This window comes from Lepidochelys olivacea, assembly GCF_965140295.1.
Source record: "Lepidochelys olivacea isolate rLepOli2 genome assembly, chromosome: 4".
Classification (NCBI taxonomy): Eukaryota; Metazoa; Chordata; order Testudines; family Cheloniidae; genus Lepidochelys; species Lepidochelys olivacea.
Window position 1 is genome coordinate 119,395,801 of NC_140414.1, and position 23,276 is coordinate 119,419,076.

Genomic DNA, 23,276 nt, shown 5'->3' on the forward strand with positions numbered 1-23,276 from the left:
CACCTATGTCTGAGCTACTGAAGTCCTCAAATCGTGGTTTAAAGACTTCAAGGAGCAGAGAATCCTCCAGCAAGTGACCCGTGCCCCATGCTACAGAGGAAGGCAAAATACCTCCAGGGCCTCTTCCAGTCTGCCCTGGAGGAAAATTCCTTCCTGACCCCAAATATGGCGATCAGCTAAACCCTGAGCATATGGGCAAGATTCACCAGCCAGATACCCAGGAAAGAATTTTATGTAGTAACTCAGATCCCACCCCATATAACATCCCATCACAGGCCATTGGGCCTATTTACCATGAATATTTAAAGATCAATTAATTACCAAAATCATGTTATCCCATCATAACATCTCCTCCATAAACTTACCGATTTTAATCTTAAAGCCAGATAGGTCTTTTGCCCCCACTGCTTCCCTTGAAAGGCTATTCCAAAACTTCACTCCTCTGATGGTTAGAAACCTTCATCTAATTTCAAGTCTAAACTTCCCAATGACCAGTTTATATCCATTTGTTCTTGTGTCCACATTGGTACTGAGCTTAAATAATTCCTCTCCCTCACCGGTATTTATCCCTCTGATATATTTATAGAGAGCAATCATATCTCCCCTCAACCTTCTTTTAGTTAGGCTAAACAAGCCAAGCTCCTTGAGTCTTCTTTCATAAGACAGGTTTTCCATTCCTTGGATCATCTCTGTAGCCCCTCTCTGTACCTGTTCCAGTTTGAATTCTTAAACATGGGAGACCAGAACTGCACACAGTATTCCAGGTGAGGTCTCACCAGTGCCTTGTATAACGGTACTAAAACCTCCTTATCTCTACTGGAAATACCTCGCCTGATGCATCCCAAGACCGCATTAGCTTTTTTCACAGCCATATCACATTGGCGGCTCATAGTCATCCTATGATCAACCAATGCTCCAAGGTCCTTCTCCTCCTCTGTTACTTCTAATTGATGTGTCCCCAGCTAATAAGTAAAATTCTTGTTATTAATCCCTAAATGCATGACCTTACATTTCTCACTATTAAATTTCATCCTATTACTATTACACCAGTTTACAAGATCATCCAAATCTTCCTGTATGATTTCCCGGTCCTTCTCTAAATTGGCAGTACCTCCCAGCTTTGTATCATCCACAAACTTTATTAACACACTCCCACTTTTTGTGCTGAGGTCAGTAATAAAAAGATTAAATAAGATTGGTCCCAAAACTGATCCCTGAGGAACTCCACTGGTAACCTCCCTCCAGCTTGACAGTTCACCTTTCAGTAGGACCGGGTGTAGTCTCCCTGTTAACCAATTCCTTGTCCACCTTTCAATATTCATATTGATCCCCATCTTTTCCAATTTAACTAATAATTCCCCATGTGGCATGGTATCAAACACCTTACTGAAATCTAAGTAAATTAGATCCATTGCGTTTCCTTTGTCTAAAAAAATCTGGTACTTTCTCAAAGAAGGAGATCAGGTTAGTTTGGCGTGATCTACCTTTTGTAAAACCGTGTTGTATTTTGTCCCATTTACCATTGACCTCAATGTCCTTAACTACTTTCTCCTTCAAAATTTTTTCCAAGACCTTGCATACTACAGATGTCAAACTAACAGGCCTGTAGTTACCCAGATCACTTTTTTTCCCTTTCTTAAAAATAGGAACTATGCTAGTTATTCTCCAATCATACGGTACAACCCCTGAGTTTACAGATTCATTAAAAATTCTTGCTAATGGGCTTGTAATTTCATGTGCCAGTTCCTTTAATATTCTTGGATGAAGATTATCTGGGCCCCCCGATTTAGTCCCATTAAGCTATTTGAGTTTCACTTCTACCTCAGATATGGTAATATCTACCTCCATATCCTCATTCCCATTTGTCATGCTACCATTATCCCCAAGATCCTCTTTAGCCTTACTAAAAACTGAGGCAAAGTATTTGTTTAGATATTGGGCCATGCCTAGATTATCCTTGACCTCCACTCCATCCTCAGTGTTTAGCGGTCCCACTTCTTCTTTCTTTGTTTTCTTCTTATTTATATGGCTATAGAACCTTTTACTATTGGTTTTAATTCCCTTTGCAAGGTCCAACTCTACTTGACTTTTAGCCTGTCTCACTTTATCCCTACATGGTCTGACCTCAGTAAAGTAGCTTTCCTTGCTGATCCCTCCCGTCTTCCACTCCCTGTATGCTTTCTGCTTTTTCTTAATCACCTCTCTGAGATGCTTGCTCATCCAGCTTGGTCTACAACTCCTGCCTATGAATTTTTTCCCCTTTCTTGGGATGCAGGCTTCCGATAGCTTCTGCAGCTTTGATTTAAAGTAATACCAGGCCTCCTCTGTCTTTAAATCCATAAATTCTTCAGTCCAATCCACTTCGCTGACTAATTTCCTTAATTTTTGAAAGTCAGCCCTTTTGAAATCAAAAACCCTAGTTGCAGATTTATTTTTGTTAATCCTTCCGTTCAGTTTGAACTGAATTAGCTCATGATCACTTGAACCAAGATTGTTCCCTACAAACATTTCTTCTATGAGGTCCTCACTACTCACCAAAACCAAATCTAAATGGCATCCCCTCTTGTCGATTCAGCAACTACTTGATGAAGGAATCTATCAGCTATCGCATCTAGGAAAATCTGAGCCCTATTATTATTACTAGCACTCATCCTCCAGTCTATATCTGGGAAGTTAAAGTCTCCCATGATCACACAGTTTCCATTACTATTTACTTCATTAAAAACATTAAAGAGGGCTCTATCCATATCCAGATTAGATCCCAGCGGTCTATAGCACACTCCAAGCACTATCCCAGGGGAGGCTCTAATAGTTTTCTTCCCCAATGTAATTTTTGCCCAGATGGACTCTGTCTTATCCATTCCATCGCTTCCTATTTCTTTACATTCTACCTCATCATTGATATACAATGCTACTCCACCATCTTTACCTTAATTTCTGTCTTTTCTAAACAGCACATACCCTTCAATACCCGTAGTCCAGTCATGACTTCTATTCCACCATGTTTCTGTTATCCCTATAATATCTGGTTTCACTTCCTGCACCAGTAGCTCTAGTTCCTCCAGTTTGTTATCTAGGCTCCTCGCATTGGTGTACAAACATCTTCATTTTTGCTGTTTGGCCTCGCTCACATTCTGTACCATATTAGGCATGGTCATTCTACAGCCAGTATAACCTATTAGATGTATTCACACTGCCCTTCCTCCTTATATACATTCTCCTACCCATGGCTGTATCCTTTCTTACTTCGTTTTCTTCCCTCTCAATGCTAAAATCCGGCGTGGAGATTACCTGGACATCTCCCAACCATCTCCCCCAAATTCCTAATTTAAAGCTCTCTTAATCAGTTATGCTTGCCTCCATCCTAGAAGTCTATTTCCTTCCCTACTCAGATGAAGTCCATCCCGAGAGAACTGTCCTCTGTCCATGAATGCCTCCCAGTGGCCATACATCCCAAAGCCCTCCTTATAGCACCACTGCCTCAGCCATCTGTTGATAGTCATAATCTTGTTACACCTTTGTTGCCCTTCTCTAGGAACAGGCAGAATCCCACTAAAGATTACCTGAGCCTCGATTTCCTTACACGTCTTCCCCAGCCTAGCATAGTCTCCCTTAATACTTTCCAGCAAGAATCTAGCCGTATAATTTGTTCCCCATGAAGGATAATTAGGGGATTCTTTCCTGCTCCCTTTAGGATCCTTTTCAACCTCAGGTCTACATCCCATATCTTAGCACCTGGAAGACAGCTCATCCTTCTATTCTCTGGATCAGCTCTGATTACAGACTTATCCGTTCTTCTCAGTAAGGAGTCCCCGATCACATAGACCTGCCTTTCCCTGGTGGCGGTGCTATTCTCCAGTCTATCCCCTGTTCCCTCTCGCTGCAAGTTCTTTCCATTCCTATTCTCCCTTGTAATCCTCTTCAACCCATCCTTTATCCTCCTGGGGCTCACATTTGGTGTAGTCTCCATTGACTCTTCCCCTTTTCCTATAGGACTAGCCGCTCTTCTCTTCTTCCTTGCCCTTCCACCTTCAGTGACTACCTGCTGAGACCCTTCTTCATTTTCCAACTCTGCAAACCTGTTATTGAGCTCTATTTCTCCTTCACTAGCCCGTCTTTTCCTTTGCCTGGTTCTTTTAGTCACATTCTTCCACTGACCACTTTCCTCACCCAGTCTCCCCTCAGAATTCCTCAGTCCTGCTTCCGTCTGCAAGTCTGAGCTTTTCCCTTCAGATACCTCATGTCTTTGCTCCATAATCTGCTCGATATGCAGTTTCCTGTTGTATGTTGCGGCGAGGGCAAAGATCTAAAACTCATGAATTAGAAGTGAGTGGGAACATTCTATTCAGGCAACATCAGGCAAAAAGGAGGGACTAGAATTTAGACGGGTAAATTTCCTTACCTTCATACTCCAAACAGCCATTTTGTTATTAGTTCATGATTCAGTCACATCATCCAAAGGATTCCATGTTCTTCCCCACCTCCTCTCTAAAAAAAGACCCAAACAATTAAAAATAGTACTCCCTAAGGAAAAATATCCTGACATTATGAGGCATCTTGCAGACTTCAATTTATTTCTCCCATGCCACAGTATCATAATAAAACAAAAGTTATTCAAGGATAAAGCTTTAAACCAAAGTCTGTAAGAGCTCCTAAACACCATCTTCTTTTTCTCATGTATTAAAGTTTTCAGAAAGCACATTTTTCACCAATGCTATACTGAGGAGACAGCTATGCCCCCATTCCTTGAAGATGTGTAGACATGCAAAACTGATATGTGTCAACAAAATTCTTAGGAAAAGCACTGGGAAAATGAAGAAACAGCATACTGAAAAAGAAAATTATGATCTCTCAGCAGCTATGACTTACAGAAAACATTTTTCTTACATCCCTATGACTAGAGAGCTAGTCACTAAATATTCTGAGCATGGAAGGGGAATACTATGAAACAGAGGTAACATCAGAAAATATACTATTAATTTATATTAAAGTTATTACAAGTATTATTCTGAATGCTTTCACAGTTAACAAAGCAAAAGCAGGGTATCAAAAGTTTACTAAATCTCAGGGCATTGTTCTTAAAGGGGGATATACTCTGACTCCATTTGCTAGAGAGGCAATGGGAGGAATGGTTATCCAGCTATTTCTAGAGTGCCAACCACAATGTTATTTCAGTAACAAGAACAGAGGTGATATTTCAAAGATATCTGATCATTTTTAAAAACAGGGGGAATATCTTTCATTCCATTCCTAACTTTTACAAACACAAAAATAAATGAACATGATAATAGCTATTTAAATGTGCTTGAGATAGAAATAGTTAAGTGAGGTCCATCATATACTATTCCTCTGGTGTACAGATCAAGCTGTTCATGCTATGTTGAATTTGATAAACCAAGTTTTTGATGTACACATTGGCAATAATATCTGCAGTGTGACCAGATTTAATTATATCACTGCTATGGGAAGGACATATAAATATTATATTTATTCCTATGCAAGCAATCCACAGGAAATATCCCAAAGTCCGTCACCCCAAAATCCTAGTAGTTGTAATAATATAATTGAGAAAAATCCTATTTCTGGCTTACAGAACTTTTTCCAAAAGTGCGTATTTGTGTAAGTCTGGTCTTGCATAACCCGGGGAGCATCTGTAAGCATTAGCATTCAAGAACATACTGAATTTTGGACACATCCAGCACCCTAACATTCTGTAGCCTTGCAGGAGCTAGAGGAAATACACTCTTCAAGGAACTGGATCCAGGCTCAAACCAAAAAACAAGAGCAAGAGTTAGCCCGCCTGAGGATAAATGAGGATGGCAAAGAACAAACACCACCACTTTCTGTTACAGAATGAGCTGAGGGAGCTTCATGGAAAAGTACTTCAATAGTCACAGGTTAGCCAAACCAGAGATAAGAGAATCGAATGACTAGAAAGTACACAGGCAGCCCTCAAGATGGAATTGAGCTCTAGGGAATGTCAGGCACAAGGCAAACAAGGCCCTGGAAAGGGAAGCTGCCATGCTGAAGAGGAAAAAAGCAGGCCCAAGAAGGAGCCAAAATGCAACAGGAAGAACCTCTCAGGGGAGAAAAACAAAAATGACTCTTCAACAGCTATCATCACACACAATGTGATGTGGGTTAAAGAGGTTCAGAAATGGACTTTCATACAGTCTTTACTGAAGGCCGTAGGAAAAAAAATAGTATTTCAAATTATTTCTGATCACAAGAGAGAGCTGGATTGGATGAAAAATGTCCTTGTGTCTGAAGGCCATGCATGCAAGTGTATCCTAGAAAACTGTTCCCAAAGAAACAGAAAAGCAGTCTTGCACAGATTTACCAGTGGCAAGGGCACAATGCTGTTGATTACCACTGATGCTGTTGGAGAATTAGACTTACAAGATGTGCAACTTATGTTGAATTACAAAGTCCCGAAGGCCATGAAAGGGGTTCATTCACCACATAACCGCAGGACTATGGGGGATAGGAGTTGTAGTATCCTCAGACTTCACTGATGAGAATAAAAAAGTGGTTAAAGGGATTGAAGACTTCCTTGAGGTAGCCAAATAATAACTACCTCCCTGGCTGGAAAAAATGATCAAGGAAGGCATTAGGCCAGTAGCCCTAGAGAAGATGGTCAGTGGGGTCACCCTGCTTGAATCCATAGAAGAATGGGCAGATAGTGATCATGCCCTCAAAAGGGCAAGATTCATGGAAAAAGAGTAAGGGATATTACCCTTGGACCAGACCAGGTTTCTTTCTGCTGAGGGAGGTATGTGATTGGGTGTGCCAGGCCTTTGTGGCACCTTGCTGGCAGCCCCAATGCTTTGCTGTACCCCAACCTAGGAAAGTTATCCGAGAGGAAAAAAAACCAGTGAGTATTAGCCCTCCAGGCTTGCCTAGAAAAGGATCCCAGGAGCAGCCATTTTGGGAACCATTGCAATGTGGTCTTCCAGCAGCTAGAAGGGTGGTGACCAGCAACAGCCAATCAAGGCCCAGCAGGTTGAAACAAAAGGAGCTGTCTGCTGCTTGCAAGAGAGTTCCTGGTTGAAGCCAGTGGAGTAAGGAAGGATGCTCCCTATGGCACAGCCAAAGGAACCAGGCCCGGGAGGACCTGTTTCTGGCCACAGTCAAGAATAGGAATGTGCGAGGAACCCTGCTGATTTACTATGAAAATTTTTGAAAGAGAAAGTAGTTAAGGACATAGAGGTGCATGGTAATTGGGATAAAATACAACATTGTTTTAAAAAATGTAGATCGTGCCAGACCAACCTGATCCTTCTTTGAGAAGCTTACTGCATTTCCTTTGTCTAAAAAAATCAGTTGATCTAATCTATCTGGATTTCAGTCAGGCATATAATACAGTTCCACATATGAAATTATTAGTTAACTTGGAGAAGATGGAGATTAATCTGAGAATTGAAAGGTGGATAAAGGTGAGACTTCACCATGTTATACTGAAAGATGAACTGTCAGGCTGGAGGAGAGTACTAATGGAGTTTCGCAGAGGTCAGTCTTGGGACCAATCTTATTTAACATTTTTATTACTGACTTGGGCACAAAAAGTGAGAGTGCACTGATAAAATTTGCAAATCATACAAAGTTGGGAGGTATTGCCAATACGGAGGAGGATCGGAATCTCATACAAGAAGATCTGGATGACCTTGTAAAAACTGGAGTAATAGAAATGGGATGAAATTTAATCGTGCAAAGTGCAAGGTCATGCACTTTGAGACTAACAACAAGAATTTTTGCTATAAACTGGGGACTTATCAGTTGGAAGTGACGAAGAGGAAAAAGACCTGTGTGTATAGGTTGAACACAAGATGACTATGAACCATCAATGTGATGTGGCCATGAGAAAGGTTAATCCAGTCCTAGGATGCACCAGGTGAGGTATTTCTAATAGAGACAGGGAAGTGTTTTTAAGGTCAGGCTTGACAAAGCCCTGGCTGGGATGATTTAGTTGGGGATTGGTCCTGCTTTGAGCAGGGGGTTGGACTAGATGACTCCTGAGGTCCCTTCCAACCCTAATATTCTATGATTCTAAGTCACTGGGTGAAACCTCATCCGGAAGATGGTGTGCAATTCTGGTTTCCCATGTTTAAGAAAGATGAATTCAAACTGGAACAGGTGCAGAGAAGGGCTACTAGGATCATCCAAGGAATGGAAAACCTACCTTATGAGAGGAGACTCAAGGAGCTTGGCTTGTTTAGCCTAACCAAAAGAAAGCTGAGGGGAGATATGATTGTTCTCTATAAAAACATCAGAGGGATAAATACTAGCAAGGGAGAGGAGTTATTTAAGTTAAACGTCAACGTGGACAGAAGAACAAATGGATATAAATTGACCATCCTCAAGTTTAGGCTCGAAATTAGGCGAAGGGGTTTTCAAACATCAGAGGAGTGAAGTTCTGGACTAGCCTTCCAAGGGGAGCAGTGTGGGCTAAACACCTAACTAGTTTCAAGAGCTTGGTAAGTTTATGGAGGGGATGGTATGATGGGATTGCCTACAATGGCATGTGGCCCACTGGCAATGGACAATAGCAAAAAACCCCAATGGCTGGAGATGTGACACTAGACAGGGAGGGCTCTGAGTTATTACAGATAATTCTTTCCCAGGTGTCTGCCTGGTTGGTCTTGGCCACATGATCAGGGTCTAACTGATCACCATATTTGGGGTCAAGAAGGGATTTTCCTCAGATTTGCAGATACCCTGGAGGTTTTTCACCTTTCTCTCCAGCATGGGGTACAGGTCACTTGCAGGTTTAAACTAGTGTAAATGATGAATTCTCTGTAACAAAGTCTTTAAACCAGGATTTGAGGACTTCAGTAACTCAGCCAGAAGTTAGGGGTGGGTGAGCTTTTGTGGCCACGATGGTCTCTTCTGACCTTAAAGTCTATGAGTCTAATTCAGCCCAGATGGGCAAGAAACTATTTTATTATAATTGATCCTGAAGGGCAAGGAACGGTTTCTATTTGAGTTTGTTTGTTGTACCTTAGAAAGGATTTGAACTGTGTGATCCAGCCAGAGAGTCGAATCAGAGAAGACCTGCAGAGACCAATTGATAGTCTGCAGGGTATGTAAGGAGCTGAAGAAAACAGCAACACTGTGCCCAGGCATTGGGGGGCACTCAAAGTAGTTAATGCAACCCACCACACTCTCCTATATATGCATCATCACATTGGTACATAAGGCCAAGTGGCGTATTAGCGTCAGACTTATCCAATCAGTGGGGGAAGGGTGTGGCCTAAAAGACAGACATAACTGGTGAATGGACTGAAACTTACCTTGAGGAAGAAAGGCCATTGAATTTGTATAGCTGAGTAGGGCCCCAATGAACTCAATTCTCTGTACAGGAACCAAAATTTATTTTATTTGTTTAGAATAAGTCCCAGATGGTTAAAGAGACTGACCTTGAACTGGACACCTGAAGAAACTGATGCTCAGATCTGCCTTAAAGCAGCCAATCGTCCAGATAAGAGAGGATGTGAACTTCCTTCCCTAACTCCTCAAAAAGGCTGCCACGACTGCCATGCATTTTGTAAGTACACATGAGGCTATGACAGGCCAAAAGGAAGTACTGTATACCAATAATGGTGTCCTATGAACTTCCTGTGACTTGACAGCCCTGCCCATGGAAGTATGTGCCTCAAAGCTCGACGGCAGCAAATCAGTCATTGAGATCCAGGGAAGGAAGAATCCATGCTAGGGAAACCATGCAAACTTTCATGTATTTGATTAATTGTTGCATTTCCAAAGGTTCTCTATGGGTCTTAGACCTCTCTTGGACTCGGGGATCAGAAAGTATGATAAAACCTCTTTCCATGATGTTGAAAAGGAACTTCTTCTATGGTCCCTAGAGTGAGCAGAGTCTGAACTTCTTGAAAGAGCTCTGATTCATGAAATGGGTCCATGAAAAGGGACATAGTATCCTAGTCTCACAGTGCTTAGGACCTGCTTGTTCATCATTATGGCTTCCCAAGCATTGATGAAGTGGGACAATCTGTCCCCAGATGGTGTGGGGGAAGATATCTGGAAGATCACAAACACCTGTATTGCTGTCCTCAAGAGAGAAGTCAAATGGGATGGCTGCTGCCCAACAGATCTTTGAGGACAAGCCAGATGATTCGAATTGGAGCTGGAGGACCTCCTTCTTTGTATCTGTTTTCTCCTCGAAAAATCTTGATGCCTTGAAGCATAAAAGGACTGCCTATAGTACTGTTGCTATATGGAGGCTATACTGATGTCTTTTGGGAGCTGGGTGGAGTGTAGCATGAGAGAAGGGTAGCACAAGAATCCTTAAATGAATGCAAAGTCTTGCCTTTTTTGTGAGAAAACAAAAAATGACAATCAAAGGGGAAATCCTCTATAGTTTGCTATACCCGAGTTATGTCACCACGAGGCTCTTTTCATTGTTATTGCACAGGCCATCACCCTAAAAGAAGCATCCACAATATCACATTCATGTAGTTTGTCCATAAACTTGGACATAGTATCCCAGTTCAAAAAATCATATTTAGCTAATAGTGCCTGCCGTTTCACTATACACATCTGGAGAGAGTAGGCAGAATAAATTTCTCCCCACAGCAAATCAAGAATCTTGGGCTTTTCGGGGGGTGGGGAGCTGATTTAAATCTTCATCGACACACCTCTCATGGGCAGCTATAACTACGAAGAAGTTTGGGGAAGGATGCGAATAAAAGCACTCAAAGCTTTGCATCAGGACACGGTAAAATTTGTCTGTATACTTAGCAGTAGGAGCTAAGGAAGCTGTTGTGTGCCATAGGGCAGTGATTCTCAAAGCTGGTTCGCCGCTTGTTGAGGGAAAGCTCCTGACGGACCAGACCAGTTTGTTTACCTGCCGTGTCCGCAGGTTCGGCCGATCGCAGCTCCCACTGGCCGCGGTTCGCCACTCCAGGCCAATGGGGGCTGTGGGAAGGATGGCCAGCATGTCCCTTGGCCCGCACCGCTTCCCGCAGCCCCCATTGTCCTGGAGCTGTGAACCGCGACCGGTGGGATCCACGATCGGCTGAACCTGCGGACGTGGCAGGTAAACAAACCGGTCAGGCCTGACAGGGGCTTTCCTTGAACAAGTGGCGGACCAGCTTTGAGAACCACTGCCATAGGGTCTTCAGTGGCTCCAAAGGCCTCATTAATAGGGAGGGCTACTCTGCCAGGGTCCAGCACCTGAAGAACATCCAACAGCTTGTGGGTATTCTATTGGACCAGTTCAGCTTGTATGCCCAAAGCATTCTCCTGAGTAGGTCTTGATAGTATTAAAAATCCTCTGGAACTGGAGGAGATGGGTGGGGTCCCAGAATTGTCAAATGAGGAGGATGAGAAAGTAACAGCAGCTAAAGTTTCCTCCTGAGGTAACACCTGCTCCTCTGGCAAAAGTTCATCCTGTAGGACTGGTTGCTCAGGGGCACCATTGTCTCTGCATCCTGCAACCCAGATGTTTTTTAAACACCAGAGACAATTTTTAGGCTGCCCTTAACTGGACTCAGGTGTCTATAATTAACCTGAGGTAACCTCTTTTCAGTTTATAGGAAAAAGGGCTTTAACCATTCAACGACCAATATGGTTACTCCTTCAGAACTGTCAGGTCTGACTGTGTCACATAATGCTCTACGGAACAGTTTCCATGATGAGTCAATATTGCCCATATCTCCAAGACAAATACATTACTGAGAACTTCCTGTCAATACAATGTGAGGAAGAATCATTTCTCTTAATATTCAAAACTACTGTGACACATCTACAGCCTGGAATGTTGGTTTAAGTAACTGAATTTAATGTGTATTGCTCCTAGATGCATAGATCATACTAAAATAAATGCACTGCTTGGTGAATTTTAAATAGTTTATACTGAAATAGTTATACTGCACATTTGAAAAGAATGTAGTACTCATAGGAAAAGATATACCTATTAAATGGTATAGTGAAGTTCAGTGGGTGATATCACCTACTGATTCTGATATATTGCTTTCTCAACCATATTTATCACCTAATTCACATATATTACTTATTGAACTAGATACATTTCAAACAGATTTGTAAAAGTGAACTGGATGCTTCCACATTAAATCAATTCTTATCAATTCAAAGAAATTGCCTAGTCAAACATCAGTGTAGTCACATTGTATATACAATATATACCAACTGCTAAATTAAATGTATGAGTATTATATATATAAACTAACCAAACTCATTATGTGATTTATGGAATATACATACAAATAAAATACTGTACAAATAGTCACACCAACTATTAAAACATACACAATAAGGGATATGGCACATTGGTTCTCTTTAAGATTTTACACTATGTAATTTAGGGTTTTATACTGACACCCATCTAAGCACTTTAGATAGTTTTAAAACCGTTTGAAGAATGTATGTAATCTTTTGCACTATATGTTCACTATCAACTTTTTCCAACTGTACTGGGGAATGTTAGAGTATCATGTGAAATTGTTTAGGAATAGTCATATATTGCTGCTGAAAAGACTTATGTAGTAGCTATACAAGCCATATGGTTTTGACTACTAATAGGTACTGAAACAGTGAAGAAAATGAACTTACCTATGCAAATTAACTTATTCTTATCCATTAGAAGATTACTTTAATGAAGTCTTTTAATTTTGTATATATGTTAAAAGTGTCCAGCAAAGGAAAAGAGCTGGGATTGTGTATAAATATATAATATAGTTGGGATTGTGCCCTTTTTTGTTACTTGACATTAAATAAAGAATGTCTGAAAGGTTGTTTGTTTTAACAATCACTTTTTTCTCAGTTAGGTTTTTTTTAACCTTACCAATATTTGCAATATTAATTAGCTTTAGGCTAATACTTAGAGGCCCCAAACAAGATCAGGGATGCAAAGTTTATGCCAGTGGTGGGCAACCTGCTGCCTGTCAAGGTAATCTGCTGGCAGGCCGCAAGACAGTGTTTACATTGACCATCCGCAGGCATGGCTGCCTACAGCTCCCAGTAGCCATGGTTTGCCGTTCCTGGCCAATGGGGGCTACAGGAAGCGGTGGCCAGCATGTCCCTGTTTGTTTACAAGTTTGTTTACATTTGAAGGAGATAACGCTGCCTGCTTCTTGTTTACAATGTCACCTGAAAGTGAGAACAGGCGTTCACATGGCACTATTTTAGCCAATGTTACAAGATATTTATGTGCCAGATGCGCTAAAGATTCATATGTCCCTTCAGGCTGCACCCATCACTCCAGAGGACATGCATCCATACTGATGATTGGTTCTGCTTGATAATGATCCAAAGCAGTGCAGACCAGTGCATGTTCATTTTCATCATAAGTCAGATGCCACCAGCAGAAAGGTTGATTTCTTTTTTTGGTGGTTTGGGTTCTGTTGTTTCCACATTGGAGTGTTGCTCTTTTAGGACTTCTGAAAGCATGCTCCACACCCTATCCCGATCAGATTTTGGAAGGCACTTCAGATTCTTAAGCCTTGGGTCAAGTGCTGTAGCTATCTTTAGAAATCTCACATTGCTACCTTCTTTGCGTTTTGCAGTAAAAGTGGTTCTTAAAACGAACAACATGCTGGGTCGTCATCCGAGACTGCTATAACATGAAACATACGTCAGTATGCATGTAAAACACAGAGCAGGAGACATACAATTCTCCCCCAAGGAATTCAGTCACAAATTTAATTAACGCATTATTTTTTTAAACGAGTGTCATCAGCATGGAAGCATGGTGGCCAAAGCATGAAGGGGCATACAAATGTTTAGCATAGCTGGCACGTAAATACCTAGCAATGCCAGCGACAAAAATGCCATGTGAATGTCTGTTCTCACTTTCGGGTGATATTGTAAATAAGAAGCAGGCAGCATTATCTCCCGTAAATGTAAACAAACTTGTTTGTCTTAGCAATTGGCTGAACAAGAAGTAGGACTGAGTGGACTTGTAGGCTCTAAAGTTTTATATTGTTTTGTTTTTGAGAGCGGTTATGTAACCAGAAATAAAAACTGACATTTGTAAGTTGCACTTTCACGATAAAGAGATTGCACTTCAGTACTTGTATGAGGTGAACTGAAAAATACTATTTATTTTATCATTTTTACAGTGAAAATATTTGTAATACAAATAATATTAAGTGAGTATTGTACACTTCGTATTCTATGTTGTAAATGAAAAAAATATATTTGAAAATGTAGAAAAACATCCAAAATATTTAATAAATTTCAATTGGTATTCTATTGTTTAACAGTGCGATTAAAACTGGGATTAATCACGATTAATTTTTTTGAGTTAATCGCATGAGTTAACTGCAATTAATTGACAGCCTTATCTCAAATACGTAATCCAAGTGGGAAAACTTAAGGAAGCTGAAGCTACTTTTCCATGACTATTAAAATACAAGTCTAGAATTAAGTAGAGATAAGTATTAACATTTCAGTTTACTTGTTTCCATGGCATAACTTTCATCCTAAGCCTGGTTAGAACATTCATCTATTCCACACTTCATTTACTATATCGTGATTATAAAAGGCAGTAGTCTCTCTAACAGCTAGGGTCACAACCAACATTCACTATAAAGCCCTATTTTAGTCCCCCACCATAACTTTGGCTTGGAAAACTGGTTTTGCCTGAAAATTAGCAAATTTGATGGCAAAGGTGAATAGTTCTGCAGAGTTTGAAGAAAACTAGTCATGCAGTTTTTGAGTTATTGGTTAGTAAAAAGTTTCCCAAATTTGAAGTTTTTATATTTGCCTAACTTTTCTCAATAGCTCCGAACAGTTAAGTCTCCTTGTAAACTCATGCACTGGACATTTTTGGAAAAAATGAAAGTAAGCAAAGTTATCAATGTTTTTTGTTGTATATAGGTTTGGACCCAATCCTGCTCCCATTGAATTATGATTTCTGTGGGGTTACAGGCCCAATTCTGTTTTCATTTCTAGCCATGTCTACACTACAGGGTGCTACAGCAACACAGGTATGGTGACATAGCTATGCTGCTGTAACCCCCTAGTACAGATGCAGACAACAGTGACGGAAGGGGTTTTTCTGTCACCGTAGGAACTCTCTCTCTCTCTCTCTCTCTCTCTCTCTCTCTCCAAGTGATGGCAGAGCCAGACAGAGAATTTGGAGGGTCTGGAACAAAATCTGAAACTGAGGCCCCCATACTTCCAAAAAAACTAATATGGAGATGAAAGAATATAAGAATAGGCCAGGGGCTGGGGGACAGAGAGAGCCCAGGCCTTTGGAGTCTCTGCCCTTCCCATGGCGGCATGGGGGGGAGAGGCCTACGCTTCTCCTGTGGCCAAGGAACCACACTGGTTCTGCCTTTCTCCAAGTTCTGGCCCAGCTGCCAGAAGGAGTGGTATCCTTGACCATGATCCTACTTCTGGGCTCTCAGCCTGCTGAGTTGCCTTGGGGATGGCATAATGATGCCAGAGACAGCAATGGATCCTGGTCCCCTCTGTCCACCAGCTCCTGTCTCAGTTTAATTTAGCTAAGAACTTTCCCCTATTAAGTTATTTGTTTCTTCTTATGATCAACTGGTCCTAGATTCATTTTAAATATGTTAATATCCTAGAGGTAATAGGGTTTGTGCATGCATTTATTCACCTGACTACTAGAAGGAGGCACTGCATATTCAGAAGTCCTGCCATCAAATGAAAGAGCTTAATGAAGCCTGGCCCATTGACCCTAAAATGAGTTGCAGAATCACTTCAAATGGAGCAGCCAATGGACTGTACCATTCTTGGGGATCAGAATATTCGAAGAAGGTGCTACACATTGAAACAAGTCTGACCAATGAGCAGAGCATTCTAGATGGGAAACTTTAAAACTCTTGTTTTTCACTATGATTTCTTACCAAGACTGCTGCTTGATTAATCTCAAGTATTCAAGATGAGGATCCTGAAACCATTCCATCTTTTCTTCTCTTTCTTTGTGGAAGATGGCCTTATGTGACCCATAATCCATGCTGAGCTATGTGGAAACATGGGAAGTGTCTAATAACCATCCTTCTTTCAGGTATCATATGGTTTTGTTTATCTTTCCTTTAACCACAATATTTTAATGGTAGCACCAAACTGTTCAAATTAAAGCTCTTCTTCTGAATCCTCAATATTCTTGCTCTTCATTACCACCCATCCCATTCATTTATCCTGTTTTGATTTTTTTTATAAAGGTTTCTGTTACAAGCCCAGCTCCGCTTACTTTTTGAAAACTTTTAGATAATATCAGGTATGCTCAGACCAAGACAGCTAATCTTTTTCAAGTATCCAGTCAATGGCTTTCCAGTTGCAACATACCAAGACTTCCATGATTTATCATAATTAATCCAGAATCCTCTAAAACTCAAATAAAGGCAAGTCATATATAAATCATCCTTAAAAATGTCATATGCTGTTGTGCATAAGTTGAAAAGATTACTCTTACAGAAAAAGGATGCTTTAGGAAAACTCATCCTGGATAACAAGTCTAAACTTTAGCATGTACATATACCTTGACTCTATGATGGCTAGAAAGGTCTCACCATCCTTATAGTCATATAGAGTTGTTTGAGGCTAAGAGAACGTTCACAGAAAAAAGTATCTGAATCTATGAATACTCATATCTGAGTCTATGAGTCCTCAGAACATCATACTTTGGTATGTGCTGAAATCAGTAAAGACAGTTACATTCAGATCCATCTTTTTTCAAACAAGGGAAAGCATGTATTATTGAATTAAAACAAAGCTAATTTTGAGATATCTAGTTGTAAAAGTCCAACTGAATTTTTTACAAAATAATTTAAGCCCCAGTTTTTTGTTCACCTTCAGAAAACTCAAAATTTTCTTCAGAGTTTCCATTAAAAGTCATCTCTGGGCTAAGGCAAAGAGTGAAAAGTTTCAGCACCAAAAGAATTTTTTGAGAAAATTATAAGTAGCTGAGCACAGGGACTTAAAATAAAAGAGACATCACTGAACCTTAACTACAGAGTTGCTACCATGATACTGTCAACATCTCTTCAACTGACTATTTATTTGTAATAAACTCAGTTTAATTATTGGTTCCTAAACATGTAAGTAGAGCTGGTCAGAAAATGGGTATTTTCCATGGAATTTCAACTTCTCATTGAAAAAAATTTCCAAAAACCAAAATAATTTCACAGAAAGCAGGCACTTTCCTTGACAAATTTTTAGTTGAAAACCCAAATCTCCTTAAAGAAAACCCCAGAAAGATAATTTTTTGACCAGCCCGTCACATGAGCATGTGTTACTGCTTGCAAATAAACCCATTACCGTAGTTGTTTACTGTATGTCTCCATGTAATTACCGTGAGAAAGATTTTGGTTTCAGCAGTTGGAGAAGCTGCAATACAAATTGGAAGGACTTTAGGTCAGGTCCTTTTATCAATTAAGTTAATGAGAGTTTTGCCATTGACCTCAATGGAGTTAGGATATATTAAGGCTAGAAGGACCATTTTGATCATCTAGTGGTTCTTATCCTAACCTTTGGTTCTCAAAATATGTTCTTGCATCCCTTATCAAAAATCATTGAAGTAGGTCAGTTCTTTAAACCTAGATATATTTTTTTGTTTGTATATTACAGTAATAGTTAAAAATGTATAATGTTAATAAATACATAGGCTTGATGAAACAAAGTAGTTGTACTTACGTGCCTGTGCTTAATTTGTGTTTTCAATGATTTACCTTCCCAAAAAATCTGGCATGTCTCGCACCTCCAGAAAGGGCATCTCGCACCCCACGTTAAAAACCACTGATCTAATCTGAGCTCATGCATAACACAGGGCATAAAACTTTGCCCAATAATTCCTGCATCGAGCCCATGACTTCTAGCTGAGCTAGAGTTTATCTTTTAGAAAAACATCTGATCTTATTTTAAAGGTTTCTAGTGATGGAGAACCCACCACATCAAGTTGTCCCAGTGATTAATTACCCTCACTGTTTAAAAAAATTGTTTTTTTTTTTCAGTCTGAATTTATCTAGCTTCAGCTGTCAGCCATTGGATCTTGTCATGCCTTTGTATGCTAGATTAAAATGACCTCTACTACCAAAAATGTTCTCCCCACGCAGGTAGTTAAAGACTTTGATCAAGTCACCTCATAGCTTTTTCTTTAATAACCTAAACAGGTTGACTTTCTTAAATCTTTCACTTTAATGCAGATTTTCCAAACCTCAAATCATTCTTGTATCTCATTCTGAGCCCTTACTGTTACCTGAAATTGGGCCAGCTAGTAAGCTTAGGGAGGACTAATGACCCACCAGAGTTTGGCAGAAAGCAGCACATTTATTATACTGATAGCTAAGCTCAAAAGAAGTGTGTGTGTGGGGGTCACACTCACACACATACTCACGCTCCCAGGACAGGCACAGCCTGGAAATGTCAGGATCCTTCAAAGTAAGTGTCCCACAGTGCAGCAATGGATGATGTGATGAAGGTAAGTCTTCCTGAGGCACGATGGAATGCAACACAATGAACCACTGGCCAGGCGGTCTAGGCGAAGGGCCTTCACGGGAGGTACAAGCTTGTGAGTGCACTCCTGAGCACATGGCCTCTTCCCCTTTTAAGGACCTGCTCCTCATGTCCTGCGACTAGAGATGATTTAGCCATGTCTGGCTGGTCACACTCCACCTCGGACAGTGTCCATGCATTGGGTGTGTGAGCGCTGCCTAATCAGAGTGTCATGGCCTGCAACTAGAGATGACTTGCCCATGTCTGGTTGCTCACACTCCACCTCGGATAGTGTCCATGCAGCGTCCATGCACTGGGGGTGTAAGCGCTGCCTAATTAGAACCCAGACACCTTGTCTACCTAGGAGCTCTTCTGATCTTCCAGCTGTTCAACCAGATCCCACAAGCATCCCACAAGCATTCCAGGAGGGAGGGGGAAGGGGAAAGCCACTTCACAGGTATTCAAAGAGGGAGAGGAGACAATGGGGTTGGGGGGAAAGTGTAACAGACCTTTTGAGCATACATTTATACATAGCATAGTCAAACAGAGCATACAGATCACTGCTACTCCTACAGCACTCCGCCCCTTGATCTATGATCATTACAGTCATTGTATGGCATAGGTAATCTGTTGCAAACAACCCAAACAATCATAACCAGGTGAATATAACTAAAACCATTACAATTGACTAAACACCAGATATAATATAAACACAAATGCAAACAATCACAATTATAATAATTGGGAATACAATAAAACCATCACCATTTCAATAATTGGGTACACTGACAAACAAAATGAGGCCCTAGTTTGATGCTGCAATAGCCATCAAACAATAAAAGTTAACGCTAAACCTTAAAAACACAACAAATAAGATTTGTGGGAGTACCACAGTTGTTATGCAAGGTTAAACTGATTTAGAAGATACATAGTAACAGGGAACTTGCTGAAATTGCAGATACTTAAACAAACATTTAGTTGCTAAAATGTTGCAGAATCCCCTATTACTAATAGTTGTTCTCAAGAGGTCTTGGAAGGGGGGGCGGGGGGGAACAAATCCAAGACCTGAAAGACGGGGCCCTACAATCACGGGCCAAGGTCAAAAATCCAGCTAGGGGGTGATAATGCGGGCCAGGCTCTAGACACCAGGAAAGCAAGCACATGCTTGGGGCAGCACATTTGCAGGGGTGGCCTTGCCCAGCCATGTGCTGCCTTGCCCAGCCCCCATGCGACTCTGCCTGTGGTCTGGCCCCAGGCAGGTAGCGCGGAACCCTGTGCCCCCGGGCCAGGCGAGGAGGTAAAGGTGGCCGCATCGCAGCTCTAACAGGTGGGATCCCGCAGCGAGGAGGAGGCGGCTGGAGGGGGGCGGAGGAGGCCGGGCCGAGCCGGGGGAGGGAAGGGGATGAGCCGGAGCCGACTGTGAATCTGTGACAGGCGCAGCTGCTGCTGGCATCGCTGCTGCCTCCCTCTGCCCGGCTTGCTGGGTCACTGTCCGGCTGCCGCACTTCCTCCACGCCTGCCCCGCAGCGGCCCCTCCCAGGGACTTGCCCCCGCCACCCATCCTGACTCCATTCCCACCAGCTGGGCTGGGCAGGGCACAGCGCAGGGCCTGGCCGGGCTTGCTGCCATCTCCAGCTCGGGACAGGGGGTGGGGCACTGCCTCCATCCGGGATGTCGAAGCCCCCACTTCTGCTGCGGAGTAGCCGCCCCGGGGACAGTGAGCTGGGGTGGCAGTTCCGGGACTGGTGCCTCCGCACCTACGGGGACTCAGCCAAAACCAAGACTGTGACCCGGAGCAAGTACCAGTGCATCGCTGAGGTGCTGCAGGGGGGCGCCGGCTCGGGCACCGGCTCCGGTGGGGGGGAGAAAGGCAAGTTCCAGTTCTGGGTCTGGTCCAAGGGCTTCCGGCTGGGAAGCGGCACCCGGGAGGTGGCAAAGGTGGGTCAAGTGGTGTATGTGCCGGTTAGTGCGCTCCGTGGGCTTGGTGTCTGTCTGTCTGTCTTATGTGTGTCCTTCCCTCCCACAGCCAACATCCCCGGGGCCAAGGCACACCACAGGGGAGAGACCCGATGTGGGGCAGGCCCCCCCCAGCATCACACATCCCACCCAGCCAGCCATCCCGGCCCCTGTCCCATCAGCACTAGCTGGCACATCCCATGTGTAAAGGCCAAAAAAAAAAAAAAGTGCAGGGGGGGGGGGCGCGGCGGCAAAAAAGCTAGAGCCGGCCCTGCGGGGAGCCCATGAACTTGGGGAAGTAGAACCAGGGTGCATAGAGGAAAGTGTGGAATTAACAATACAAGAAAATGTAACTAACAATACAAATGTGTCAATAACAAAAATCAACAAAATGATTATTAGAGAACCTAACAAAAATAAACCGGATGCCTTGGGGACCAAAGTCTTTTGGACAGAGGTGGATGTGATTGATAATTTGGTTGGAGATCGGGGAAGAAGAGAGAGGAAAAGGCATTTACCCTAGTGTAGTATCCTCTCTCTCTCTGGACCCAGTGCTAGCACAGGACACCCACCAGAGACAGACACAGAACACTGAACACAGACTTTGTCGCGACACTATAACCATAGTATTTCTGTAACTTTTCAGCTGATACCAGCTCTTCTGATGTTCCAGTTTGGAGGCTGAAAGATAGAAGCTTAGAAACAAATTAGCACAGTGCTCCCACTGTGGCAGACCCTGCTTGTTTGAGTTGTCTGCGGTGTACCCATTTTCCCTCTGGGGTTTTGTCTATGCCACCCAGGGTTTTTGCTAACTCTATTGCTTGCGTGGGAGCCAACTTGGTCTCTGCCACAGGGTGTCTGGTACTTGGGGATGCCCCGCCTCCTGCAGGTGCAGGCCCATAGTTTCGGACCATCCTCTGGACCACCGCAGTATGGTGTCTGGGGTCCGGCCATCTGGAGTCCGGATCCGGGGGATCCAGATCATACCAGATATCCCTGTCCCAATCATCATATGGTCCCGTGCCCCTTCCAGGCTTTCACTCCAATGGTGGCGGCCCAGGATGACTAAGCCCCCCAGACCCTGTTCTCCTGGGCAGACCCCTCCAGAACCAGATCCTTCAGGTAGGTAACTGTCTGGCTCAGAGCAGCATTCTCTACTTCCGCAGTAGAACCTGCGCCTTCCACATTATCCCGTTCCTTCTCCAACTCATGAAAACTCCCAGGTGGAACTGCCCCTGGCATCCAGGGGTCTGCCCCTTTCTTTTGGAGCCATTCTAACACCCCGGGCAGTGGCGCCGCTCCACAAGGGGTGTGTCTTCTCGCTCGGGCTGCTTTGCCTTTTCCTTCTCCTTGCCTCACAGTGGCATACTTAGCAGCGGCATCCTTTTCTCCCTGCAGTGGGTTGCTAGCCTACCACTTTTTCACGCAGGCTCGAGCTGGACCCACCCAAGAGACCACCTGGGGGCACCAGGGGATTTACACCTAATTCTCTCCCTTTCCCTACACTGGCATACTTAACAGTGGCATCCTTTTCTCCCTGCAGTGGGTTGCTAGCCTACCACTTTTTACAGACTCGAGCCGGACCCACTCAAGAGACTACCGGGGGGGGGGGCACTAAGAGACCCCTACTCTTGGGTCAAATCCTCCACTAAGCTGCCCACATTCTCCACCATTAATGTTACCTGAAATTAGGCCAGCTACTTAGCTTAGGGAGGACTAATGACCCACCAGAATTTGGCAAAAAGCAGCACGTTTATTGTACTGATAGCTAAGCTCAAAAGAAGGGTGTGGGGGGGTGTCACACTTACACTCGCATACTCACGCTCCCAGGACAGGCACAGCACTGGAGATGTCAGGATCCTTCAAGGTAAGTGTCCCACAGCACAGCGACGGACGGTGCGATGAAGGTAAGTCTTCCTGAGGCACGATGGAACGCAACGCAATGAACCACTGGCCTGGCAGTCCGGGCGAAGGGCCTTCACAGGAGGTACAAGCTTGTGAGTGCACTCCTGAGCACATGGCCCCTTCCCCTTTTAAGGACCTGCTCCTCATGTCCTGCGACTAGAGATGACTTGGCCGCGTCTGGTTGGTTACACTCCACCTCGGACAGCGTCCATGCACTGTCCATGCACTGGGTGTGTGATCGCTGACTAATTAGAGTCCCAGAAACCTTGTCTACCTAGGAGCTCTTCTGATCTTCTAGCTGTTCAACCAGCCCATTCATCCCACAAGCATTCCAGGAGGGAGGGGGAAAGCCACTTCACAGGTATTCAAAGAGGGAGAGGAGAGAAAATGGGGGGGAAGTGTAGCAGACTTTTTGGGCATACAGGTTATACATAGCATAGTCATACAGAGCATACAGATCACTGCTGCTCCTACAGTATTACTGTCATAAATATAAAGGGAAGGGTAAACACCTTTAAAATCCCTCCTGGCCAGAGGAAAAACCCTTTCACCTGTAAAGGGTTAAGAAGCTAGGATAACCTCACTGGCACCTGACAAAAATGACCAATGAGGAGACAAGATACTTTCAAAAGCTGGGGAGAAGGAGAAACAAAGCCTCTCTCTCTGTCTGTGTGATGCTTTTGCCGGGGACAGAACAGGAATGGAGTCTTAGAACTTAGTAAGTTAGCTAGATATGTGGTAGATTCTGTTTGTTTAAATGGCTGAGAAAATAAGCTGTGCTGAACGGAATGGATATTCCAGTTTTTGTGTCTTTTTGTAACTTAAAGTTTTGCCTAGAGGGATTCTCTATGTTTTGAATCTGATTACCCGGTAAGGTATTTACCATCCTGATTTTACAGAGGTGATTCTTTTTACTTTCTTCTATTAAAATTCTTCTTTTAAGAAACTGAATGCTTTTTCATTGTTCTTAAGATCCA

General features: G+C 42.9%; 1 protein-coding gene across 3 annotated transcripts in view; it reads right to left on the reverse strand.

The window, feature by feature from the left end:
* The window catches only part of CC2D2A (coiled-coil and C2 domain containing 2A), a 166,455-nt gene that overhangs the window by 135,413 nt on the left and 7,766 nt on the right, over positions 1–23,276 (reverse strand). For 2 of the 3 annotated variants that reach the window (XM_084625582.1, XM_084625580.1), the window contains exon 2: positions 4,403–4,488. In XM_084625582.1, the coding sequence (XP_084481708.1) occupies positions 4,403–4,423 (21 nt within the window). In that variant the 5' untranslated portion in view covers positions 4,424–4,488. Of the gene's footprint in view, positions 1–4,402; positions 4,489–15,851; positions 15,958–23,276 lie in introns of those variants that run through there. The other variant, XM_084625581.1, reaches the window with a different exon arrangement.